This window comes from Monodelphis domestica, chromosome 4 (assembly GCF_027887165.1).
Source record: "Monodelphis domestica isolate mMonDom1 chromosome 4, mMonDom1.pri, whole genome shotgun sequence".
Classification (NCBI taxonomy): Eukaryota; Metazoa; Chordata; class Mammalia; order Didelphimorphia; family Didelphidae; genus Monodelphis; species Monodelphis domestica.
The window spans coordinates 439,434,869-439,446,435 of NC_077230.1; the positions used below are offsets into that span (position 1 = coordinate 439,434,869).

Genomic DNA, 11,567 nt, shown 5'->3' on the forward strand with positions numbered 1-11,567 from the left:
AAATAAGGTGGTGAGAAAACTATCGTCCAACTTGCACTCAGAATTCCCCAGTTTTCTCTCTGGAGGGGAGCAATTTTCCCCCGAGTCCTTCTGAACTGTCTTGTATCTCAGTATTGATCAGAGTCGCTCCGTCTTTCATCTCTTAGCATTAGAAGTAAAAAAAGCCCAGCAAACCAAAGCCCCCCAGACCTCGTCAGCCCACGGCCCGGTTGCTCTATCTTCTGGGCCATCCAAGGGAAGACGAGGTCCATCTTCCATGTGGAAAGAACTTTGCCCTCATCAGTGTGTCCTTGTTAGTTGGAGGCTTTCTGCTGAGCACAAGAGAGTGGATGTGAGTAATGGGCCGGCTAATAGCCCTGGAGAGCTGAACCCCTTCCTCAGAGAGGAGCTCAGCATCGTGTCAAGTGAACAGCAGAGTCCTGGAAAGGTAGTAGGTCTGCTGTGTGCAGAGTCTCCCACACACGGGCTCCCAGAATTCCCAAGTCGCAAGACGGCTCAATGACAGACGCCCCACTGATGAGTAACTGTCAAAAAGGATGCTTCTGGGGATCACATTTTCCTTTTTGGACTAGACCTGGGACAAGTTCGAGGGAACCTTGTTTGGGAGATGGGTGAACGCCTCCTTCTATGGCTTCTGGAAATATTCTGAGGCCACGAATAGCCTCATTTCTCTTCTCCCTCAGACTCTACCCAGACAGCTGAAAATAGGGGAATGACATAGATGGTGAGTTTGTAGAGGTGAAATGTCAAGGGTTGTTGGTTCCTTGATACCCACAGTGTGGAGGGGCCCTTCCTTATAGGCTTCCCCCAGGCCCAGAAGGCCCATCTGACTATTAGACCCATTTAAAAAACCAATAATAGGGTTAATTGTTATTCACTGAAGCAGGATGAGAGGATTAGGAATGAGGAATCCCTAGTTTAAGGAATTCCAACTCAACCTCCCCCCTTCCTAAGGTCCCTGCAAAGGGTGCCTTTGTTTCTTCTGGCTGCCTATTCACTACACTCTCTGTCTAGAAATCCCTGGCTAGCTAACTACCTGCCCTACTCATCCCCCCAAATATCGTGTGGTTAGATATTTATAGTTTATCAGAGTAGTAAAGTTGAACCCTTTATGAGAGGGTTCAAATCCTCATTGGGTTGGCCCAAGATGGCTCCATGCCTTCCCCTCAGTCAGTCACTGACTTTCTGGCAGAAATATTTACAGCAGTTGGGAAATCTCTCTCAGGACACTGGAACACAGTAGATGACAAAGGAGGCAGGATTGCTCCACCAGGATACCAGGATGGGCATCTTTGGCTCCTTGGGGAAAAGGAAACCAAACTTCCACATGGCTCACACAGATGCAAGTAGCAGGAAGTTGTAGCTTCAAGCTCTCCTGGAGACAGGAAACCAAAAGCCCCTACTGTTCCCACTGTGTCCCCTCTTATATCCTCCCCACGTTCCAGAATAGGGTCTATATTGTTCTGCAGCATGAGGTAAGTCCATCAAACTGACCTTTGTGCAAAGTCCTTTCACTTACTTGTTTGCATCCATTTCCCCCTTTTTTCCTATACAGCTTATCCTGTGAACAATCTCATTCGTATCTGCTTGGCTGCGTTGGTTCTTGTTGTCATTGGTATGGTTTTGAGCTATGACTGTCACAGCCCAAGGAGTTGAGAAGAAGCCAGAGGATCTCTGCCTAGAGCAGCAAGGCTGGACAGGCAGAAAAGACATTTTGAGATCAAAATGTTGTATGGAGTTCCACTTGTCCATCATATTTTTTGTTCCAAGAAATCAACCAACTCTGGGAAGCATAAGGGGGCTTGGACTGAAATAGGATGGTGTCTGGAGTCTACCACAGGGAGTCTTCTGTTCCATTCCAAAGTCCCAATAAAATTTGCTTCCTGATTTGCTTCTTGAACCCTGTCTTCTTTCCATGCTGAATCACTAGGTCCTCCCCTACCTTGTTTCCATTCACACCCATGCCTGAAATAGGCTTCCTTAGACTTTACTTATAAAGAAAAAGGAAGAATAAAATAAAATAAATTTCTCAAATGTCAAAGATCCATAGAGTTATGAAAGTCCTGAAGAAGAACAATAATTCTCAGCTCTGACCCACCTTGCATATTTCAAAGCATTTTTTTAAATACTTCAAGATGGTTCAGTGAGTAGGGTACTGGGAGTCATGAAAACCTGAATTCAGGACCTACATCAGACATATTAGCTATGAGACCCTGGGTCCTTCATTCAGCTCTTTCTCTTGGCTTCTTTTCCTTTTCTGTAAAATGTGTGTAATACAGCAGCTTCATAGAGCTGTTAGGACCATCAAATTTTCTGTAAAATATTTTGTATAGTAGATAGAAGTAAAAATCTAGAGGTAGGCATATACATATATATTAACTTATACATATAGTTTTTATATATGTATATGTAATTGCAACTGTCTATAGTCACATGAAAAAATTCTCCAAATCACTAATGACTCAAATTTAAATTCAAATTATGTGAACTCTGAGATACCACTTTATCTCTCTTAGTTGACTAATATGACCAAGAAAGAAAATGATAAATGTTGGAGAGGATGTAGAAAATTTCGACACTAGCACATTTTTGGTAGTGTTAAAAGCAGCTTTCTTAATCTCTCCCTCTGTCTCTTTAAGAGGCAAAGGAACCAAAGCATTGCTCAGTAAGAGTTTCTTAACTAACTCTTAACTGACAGCCTCTCATAAAACTTTGGTTACCTAGGAGACAAAGGAGTTCTATTTAGTATTAGTTTTCATTAGGAAGGGTGTTTTGTCTCAGGGTTCCCTGGTGTGAATCTTAAAACCACTCAGACTCTACTTCAGAAGATTTGATTAAGCTATTCCCCATTTTTAACAATGGAGGTACTTTATCAGGAATGTATTGAGAACTTTTAAAATTACTCCACCCTACTCAGACAGTGCCTTAGGGGAAGATAAAGTTGCAAACTCCTGATTGAACAATGAAAAACCCCTAACTCATACTTATAGTGAAGTTAAAACCTTAAGGTAAGTCTATTTTTAAATCTATACAAAAAGGTGCTCAGTACATATAAAGGTTAAATTAATAACTAAAAGGTCAAGCAACTTCAAAAAGGCAAGCTTAACAAAAGAGGTGTGAAGTACTCAGAAGATTTTATCTAACCAGAGAAGATGAGGACAAAAGAAGATGAGAACTAAGAATGGGCAGTCCTGGGAAAAAGTGTTTACTGTGATTGGTAGATGTGAAAATTTAGGGGAGGTGAAACAAGAGAAAATTTCTTTAAAAGGAACAAGAGTTTGAAATTGAGTTAGTTGGATTTTGGACTAGTTGGAGTTCAGTAATTTAGTGGAGGAATGGAGCATGCTTGAGACGATCTCCTGGTGAGTGATAAAGACTGACTCGCTCTCCCTTACCTAGGCCCCTTTCTACTATTCTCTCTCTCTCTCTCTCTCTCTCTCTCTCTCTCTCTCTCTCTCTCTCTCTCTCTCTCTCTCCTTCCTTTAATTCCTTCAATTATATTAATTAAAATCTCCATAAAATCCAGATTACTTGGGTATTTTCATATTTGGGAATTTTCCCATGGCGGCCACGTAATTTTAGATTTTAGTCAAGACAGTAAAAAATATCTTTACAGTTTGGCTGAAACCTTTACAGAGTTTGGCATTAAAGTTTTTAACATTCACAGTCTTGGCAAACCACATTTTCATGGTTACACTGGAGAGCAGGAATGTGTCTCTGTCTCTCTGAGACTAATTGGTAGTGGGAAATAACTGACAGTTGGTATAGAGAAAATGAATTTAAGGAGGTGGAAGGTGATTAATGCTTATTGATTAATGCTTATTCATTAATTGAGTTAGGTAGCTAGTTAGAGAATATAATTTAGATAGAGAGTATAGGCAGTTAGGCTGGGCCTGGCCCAGGCAGAAGAAACTGTCCTTGAAATCAGATAGATTTAGGGCATTTTAGAAAAATTTTAGTTAGGATTAGGATTTTGGGTATAGTTATGAGTTCTCTCACCTTCCTCCTTTCTATTTCTTATCTGAACTTTCCTGAGAATAATCTAAGTGTTTTGTGTTTTACCAAACTGCTCTCCTGACCTTTGTTCAATCTCCTACCAAGAAATTTAACCCTTCACAGCCTAAATGATCCAACCCTTCTGAAGAGCAATATGGAACCAAACCCAAAGGACTGTAAAACTATGAAAACACTTTGACTTAGCATTACTGGGTCTATATCCCAGAGTTCACAATTAAAGAAAAAGGACCACAGGGTAACCCTTTATCCTAAAAGTTCCACCTTGGTGTCCTCAATATTTTTAAGCCCACTCTGCCCATGGACATTGGATGTTCAATGTGTCCTTAGATTAGCAGATGATTATGTAGCTTCTGCCCTCATTAACATTTTGGCTCTTTTTTTTTGTCAAAAGTAATTGATATCAATTTTTTTATTGATGATAGGTAATTGATAAGGCTAATGGCTATAATGTTAGCAACCACAAGCTCTTTGTTAATCCCTCAGTGGGTAGTGTAATATTTACTGTCCTGGAGACCCAACCTGCTAGTCCAAGTCCAAGTTAGACAAGTGGACCCCAAAACAGTGTTGCATATGTTTGCAGATGAGTACAAAATAAAAGGGATAAAGTATGTGAGGAACATTAGAGAAGGAAGAAAAAGCAGGAAGTTCCAAAAAACGTTACATGGATGGAATGGGCCCTGATATGAACACTGAAATAAAATGGAAAATGTAGAATATTCATATGAATCTGAGTGGATCCCAGGATTTTCTCCCAACCTCCCTCCTTAGAAAACCTGAAAAGATGAGTCATTTCAAATACAATTGAAAGGTAAACAATTCTTTAATTCACTGTATTCACAGAAAGAAAGAACAACCCCAAATCAAGCAGACAAAGTAATATCCTGTTTTATGGGTATGTAGTCTATTCAGACCAGATGCAAAATGTCATATTGCATTTTTGTAACTCTAAAGACTTTTAAAAGTATTTTTCCAGTTGTTATAAATCAGGGACACAAGTTATTGACACATCTATATTTATAGGTGGTATACCACAGGTCAGATGACTGAAATTTGAGGGGCAGTTGTGCTTCTCCACTGGGTGCACCACACATGGCAAATTTGTGTAGCACCCATATGCGACCATTTGTTCAACTGACACATTGGTTCCCAAGCCCTCTGTTTGAAGTTCATGTCAAATGGCCCAAGTGACTCTGCTTCCTTTGGTGCTGGGCTACAGTATAGATTTCATTCTCTTTGAGGACCTGCGTCCCCTTACGCATGGTCTTTATGTTCAACTGGCTATATGTCACTCCTCCATAGTCATCAGCCCCTGATGTCTGCAGGAAAAATACAAGGATGAAGAATAATCGATAATTTTCACTGAGGGCCAAGAACGAGAAACAATAATGAATCTGAGATAAATAAGCACATGACACCAGGGACAAGATCATATGTGGCGGGGCTGGGGCCAAGGATGAGACTGAGTTATACCTCAGGAGGGGGATGAGATGGAGAATACTCATTGATAGGTCAATCTCTGCTTGGCCAAGTCTATGCTTGGCATGGAGAGAAGGCTCTATTAGTTCTTCAAGTCCCCAGTCATGAACTATGGATCTCTGTCCCCCCTTTAATTCCAGAATACTTACATTTGATATCCTCTTTGAGTTCTCTATGATCAATGGGAACAACATACATTAAGGGAAGTGCCATCAGCCAGGGATGCTGAGACAAACAAAGAGCCAGGGTGAGAAGGTCAGTCTGAGAGTCACACTCATTATCCTTTCCTCACCATGTAAGCTTTCTGGTGGATAGGGTATACAGTCACATGAGGTGGATAGAAAACTCAAGAGAGACTGGGGAGGTGAACTAAGCATCTCTATCTCCTGACACCTTGTGAGGCTCCTGATAAGAATGATATCAGGAAAATATTTTAACAGGATCATAGGTGGAAGGGACCTCAGATTCTCTAGTGATAGCACTTCACATCACAGATGAGGAAACTGAAGCCCTGACACTCATCCCATTGTTTATTCCCTCACCTACTAGGTGCTTCACATTCTCCTGAACTCACCAATATATGAGCGATGATAACAGAAGGCCAATAGAAAGAGGAAGAAGAGAATGATGGCACAGCTGAAGATGATGAGAATAGTTGTCGATCCTAATGCTAGGAAGGAAAACATTTTTCAGGCTTCATTGTCCTGAAGGTTTCATCACCTTTATTCATGTTTCCGTACTTCCACCCATGATCAATTCTGTGGAATAAGTACTGAGGAGACATGGCCTTCCTTTCCAACTCCCCAAGTCTTCTCCCCAAGTCTTACCTTGTCTGAGAGGTATATCCAGCTCACCTGGAAAACAGAATGGTTCATAAGGAAGGGATAAGTTATCTCTTAGAAGTAAGTACTCACTCCAGTTCCCTATGACCCTGGAATAGAAGGGAGAAGAAAAATCTCTACTGGTTCCATTTCTCCTCATTAACAATATTAAAATAAATTCTTTATTTGCTCTACTGGGGTAATGAGAGAATATCTACCCCCTAGAGTTGATCGTCCTTCAGAAATACTCCTCTCACCTTTCACTATAAGTTCCAAGGGGTCACTGGGCTGTGCCATGACTTGGTTGACAGCATCTGAGTGATGGTGGCAACTGTAATTCCCAGTGTGGTTGGTGGTCACATAGGTTAAGAGAAATTCAGCTTCATCCTGGATGGGATCATGGATCTGCATTGGTTTTTCATCTCCTTCCTTGTACAGAGCAAACCTCATGCCCCAAGCTGGCCCATGACACAGGAGGGTCACATTCTCCCCTGGAGTTATGATTCTTTGTGGCAGGGCTGAGAGGGAGAGTTTTTGCAGTATATCTAGAAGTTAAATTTAAAAAAAACCAATAGTGACAAGAACATTTTTCTTAAAAGGCTATGGTTCTTTATTGTCCCCTGTATTAGTAATTTTTTTCAGTCATTTTGGACTCTTTGTGACCCCATTTGGAGTTTTCCTGGCAACACTAATGGAATGGTTTGTTATTTCTTTCTTTAGCTCATCTTACAAATACAGAAATTGAGGCAAACAGTATTAAGTGACTTCCTTAGATAGTAGGTATCTGAAATAGTACTTGAACTTAAGTCCTCCTGATTTTTTTCCAGGCTCAGTACTCTATCCACTACACCACCTATTTGCTCTACTGGAGAAATAAGGTACTGACTATGCCAGAGCAGGTATACTTGGAGCTTTTGCCTGCATTTTCAATTTGATCTGTCTTGTCATGGGCCTCACCACAAAGAGGTCGTATGAAGGAGCTTCCATCCTCACTTGTGCCTCTCCAATGATAAGAATAAGAAGTCTTCTTTCTCTTCCCAGTTCCCTAGGACTCTCGATCATGGGCATTGATCATTCCAGAAACCTCCTCTAGCACCATCACTCAGCAATGTCTCCTATTTGGCACATGCCATTCAAAATGACCACCAATTTCAGATTGGAAGTAGCTTTTATCTACCAATGCTTAGAACACTCTCCTTCTGACTGAAGCATGAAGATGCCCTGAACAATTGGCACAATGTTGTAGGAAGAATTGGACCATAAGGAAAGCCCTGATATGGGGGAGCCAAGACTGGCCTTCTTGCTCCCTGTGGCCATTCAACAAGAAGAGCAGCCAACCAGCCTAGCAATCTAAGCCTCCTCTAAGTTGTGTAGGGCTGTAAATTCTGAAAAATGCTTCATAAGCATTGTCCTCCCAACAGCTCTGGAAGGAAGATGAGAAATTACAGAAGTTAAATGATTTGACTAGAGTCACACAACTAGTGTCTTAGGCAGGATTTTAAACTCAGATCATGATGACTACAAGTCCAGCACTCTATTCACTAGGCCAACTTAGTTATTCAATCTTTTCAGTTATGTTTGACTCTTTGGGATTCCATCTGGGAATTTCATGGCAAAGATACCCAACTGGCTTGCCATTTCCTGCTTAAACTCATTTTACAGGTAAGTAAACTGAGGTGAGCAGGATTAAATGACCTTCCCAGTCTCATACACTTACTAAGTATCCAAGATGACATTGTAACTCAGGAAGATGAAACTTCCTGGTTCCATGTCCAACACTTTATCCCCTGTGCCATCTACCTGCCTCGCTTGGCCACCTAGACAAGGGGATTGCTTCAGAATTTAGTTTATCTTAAAAGCAACCTGCAGAGATGAAGAAAAGACATTCCCTGTAGTAGAAAAATATAAAGCCAGAAGTGCTGATTCGGTCTGTATCCCAAAGAAACAAAAGGAAAAGGACCTAGTTGTACAAAACTATTAATAGCAGCTCTTTCTGTGGTGGCAAGGAAATGGAAATTGAGGACGTACTCCTCATTGGAAATGGAGGGTCTGCAGGCCACTGCTGAATTCATTGTCCTATTTGTTTGTATTGGAAAACTATTGTGGTAAAAGAAATGATGAGCATGAGGATTTCAAAAAACTTGGGAAGACCTCCATGAACTGATGTAAGGTGAAGTGAGCAGAACCAGAAGAACATTGTACACATACGATGTTACAACAACATTGTATGAATGATTTAGCTATTCTCAGCAATACAATGATCCAAGACAATTCCAAAGGTCTCCTCATGAAAAAGCTATCTATCCCCCTCCAGATAATGAACTGCTGGAGATTAAATGCAGAAGGAAGAATCTTGTTTTTCACTTTTTTGGTTTCATATGGATCTTCCTTCACAACATGACCAACATGGAAGTATGCTTTGCCTGATCACATACGCAATCAAAATATTTACCCTCTCAGGGAGAGTGAAAGGAAGGAGAGCATTTGGAACTTGACATTTTAGAAAATAAATGTTAGAAGTTGTTATTACATGTAATTAGAAAAATTTAAATATCTTATTTAAAAAGGCAGTACAATGGCAGACAAACATATTGACCCAAAGTGAATTGAGTAGTCAGGAGATGATTGTACATAGTAGCAGAAATCTTGCAATAATGCTTAATTGTGAAAGATGGAGCTACTCTGATCAATACAGAGATCCAAGACAGTTCAGAAGGACTTAGGGTAAAAATTGTTCCCCTCCAGAAAGAAAACTGGTGAATTTTGAGTGCAGATTGGACTATAGTTTTCTCATTTCCTTCATTTTTCTTTTTTTTTGGTGACATGATCAATATGGAAATATGTTTTGCACGATTTCACATCTATAATGGAGATCCTATTGCTTGCCTTCTCAGTGGGTAGGGAGTGGTTAGAAGGAAGGAGAGAATTTGAAAGTCAAAAACAATTTTTAATCTTAAAAATAAATAAATAGTAATTGTGAAACATTAAAAATAACCCAATTGCTGTTATCATGATCATATAAAATCACTTTTCACAGCTCCCTGGGAGAACACTTGACTCGGTAGTGTTAATGGTCAATATAGCCAAGCTGCCCCTGGGGAGGCCTCTGGAGAAGTCCCCTCCCTGCTTTTAGGGAATTAGGCTTGAGTGACCTGGCTTTGAATGGGGTTCTGGCACAGACCATGCATCTGCCCCAGCAGGCCTCATCCTGGCACTGCTAATGGAACCAGCCCACACTTAGAGGGTGACACGAGGCTCCCCAGCAGAGCTCTCAGCTTAAGAATCATACCTGAAACTTGAGGATTGGCTCTAGTGTGCAGGAGAAACTCTTAGAGTTCTGCCTTTTATGTGGTGGAGTCAGAGAGAATCACCCCATTTTAGCCCCTGGAGCTTGTGTGATTCTTTGGCAGCACCTAAAAGAACAGCACTGAATCACCTTGAGAGGCAGAGGGGGGATGTGGATGGACGCCATGGCCATTTGAATAGCTGAGGGCAGGCAGGGGCACGGCACCGAGAGGCTGCTTCCACCTTCGCCTCCCAAGGGTGAGCTGTGATACTTCCTCTGGTGCTTCTGGTGAGGGATGCTGATGAGCACAGAACTGAGCTCCAGCCCATCCTGGAGAATCTCAGTCTCAGTTGTTGCTTGAGTTCTTTAGGGCTTTCCAACAGCACCGGAGATCAGAGTTAGATCTGGCAGCAGCAACTCCCACAAGACTTCTTGAATGCAGAAGGACAGTGGCCACCCAAGCCCCAACATCCTTCTACAGAACAGAACACAGAGGGAGCTGCCATTCCAAGAAAGGGAGATTCAAGACAGAAGTCTTTCCTCCTCCTTGAAGGGATGACAGCCATGACCTGCCTAAGGAACTATCAGGTGTTGATAAGAGTAAGGACAAGTTTTTTTGGATCATTTCAGGTCACCTTAAGGGAAGTGGTCCAGTGTGGTTTTAGGAAAGAGATTGTCTGCAGTTTTCCTGATATATGAGGTCACTATTGTTTTCTTAAATGGGGTTCACCATGAAGCATTTGCCTTTTCCATACCATCATACTTCTTTCTCCCATATTTCTATAAATGATTCTTCAAGATGGGCTCTGATAGAATCAGGCTGTGAAGGGGCTCTGCCGATTTGGCCATTTCTCTCTTTGAGCTACAAATACTTTAATACAGAATAATGTTGAATCAATTTCCAGAATTATATTTGCGCTCAAATTGAAGAGTTTGCTCTGAATCAGTTGTATTTTTTGGTCATGCCCATTAGCCAGAGTGTGCTCCAAATCTGTCCCCCTCCTCCCTTTTTCCTCTCTTCCAACATCTCACTTGCTAATGCCATCACTTCCCAAAGGCTCAGTTACTAGCTCTTTTATGACACTTTCTATTGTATTTTATATATTAAAAAACATTATTCTGAGAAAGGGTTTCACCACAATGTCAGAAACACCATGACAACACTAAGGAGAAGTACTTGTACCCTTGAGGCAGTCCTGATCCTGTCCAGGGAACCCCCTCCAAACCACAAGCCAGCCCTTCTTCCTCTCATTCCTCTATTCTGCACAATGGAGCCACAGCCCCTTCTTACCTTTCACCCAGATCTCCAGGGCACTGCTGGCCTCAGACTCTCTTTGTGGATTCTGGAATTCGAGGTACTTGCAGCTATAGTTTCCAGAATCCTGATCTGTCACCAACAGTAGGCTGAATTTAGCCCAGGACCCAGTTGCAGTGTGTTTCTGCAAAGGCTGTGAATTCCCCTCCTTGAGCAGAAGGTATGTCCATTTCTGGGGCATTAAATGATCACTATCTGGCTTCTTGCACTTGAGACTCAGATTGCTTCCTGGGGTCATGATAAGGTCTGTCTCAGCTGAGAGAATGGGCTTGGGGAGAGAACCTGGAAGAGAGAAGACATGAACTAGGAGTCAGAACATTCAGCTTCACATCCCAGCTCTGCTTAGAACTGTCTGAGTGACCTTGGACAAGCTCCATTTCTTTCATTCCCAATTTTGTCATCTATGGAATGGCCTAATAAGAGTCCCCTCTGAATCCATGAATCTAAAAGAGACATCTTCATGTTAAACTTCAATTCACACCTTCATTTCCCCTAGCATTCAATCCCCTAGCACAGAAATCGTCTGATTAATCAACTGATGTAGGCTTCCCTTCTTTCCTTTTAACCCTTGTGAACCACAGAAAGGATCAGTGTCTAAGCTAAGCTCTTGGCTCAGAACATGCTTGAGAAGTCACAGGTTGACACTTCTTAC

The 11,567-nt window shown here is 41.6% G+C and overlaps 1 protein-coding gene across 1 annotated transcript; it reads right to left on the reverse strand.

Annotated features, from left to right (window-relative positions):
• Window positions 1-4,849: 4,849 nt before the first annotated feature.
• Window positions 4,850-11,306, reverse strand: LOC103093817 (osteoclast-associated immunoglobulin-like receptor). Its single transcript, XM_056825793.1, has 5 exons — window positions 10,892-11,306; window positions 6,572-6,859; window positions 6,321-6,347; window positions 6,068-6,163; window positions 4,850-5,333 (listed from the first exon to the last, which is right to left on the reverse strand). Exons 1-5 carry the CDS (start codon window positions 11,151-11,153, stop codon window positions 5,320-5,322), a joined length of 687 nt encoding a protein of 228 aa, XP_056681771.1. The 5' UTR covers window positions 11,154-11,306; the 3' UTR covers window positions 4,850-5,319.
• Window positions 11,307-11,567: the final 261 nt, after the last annotated feature.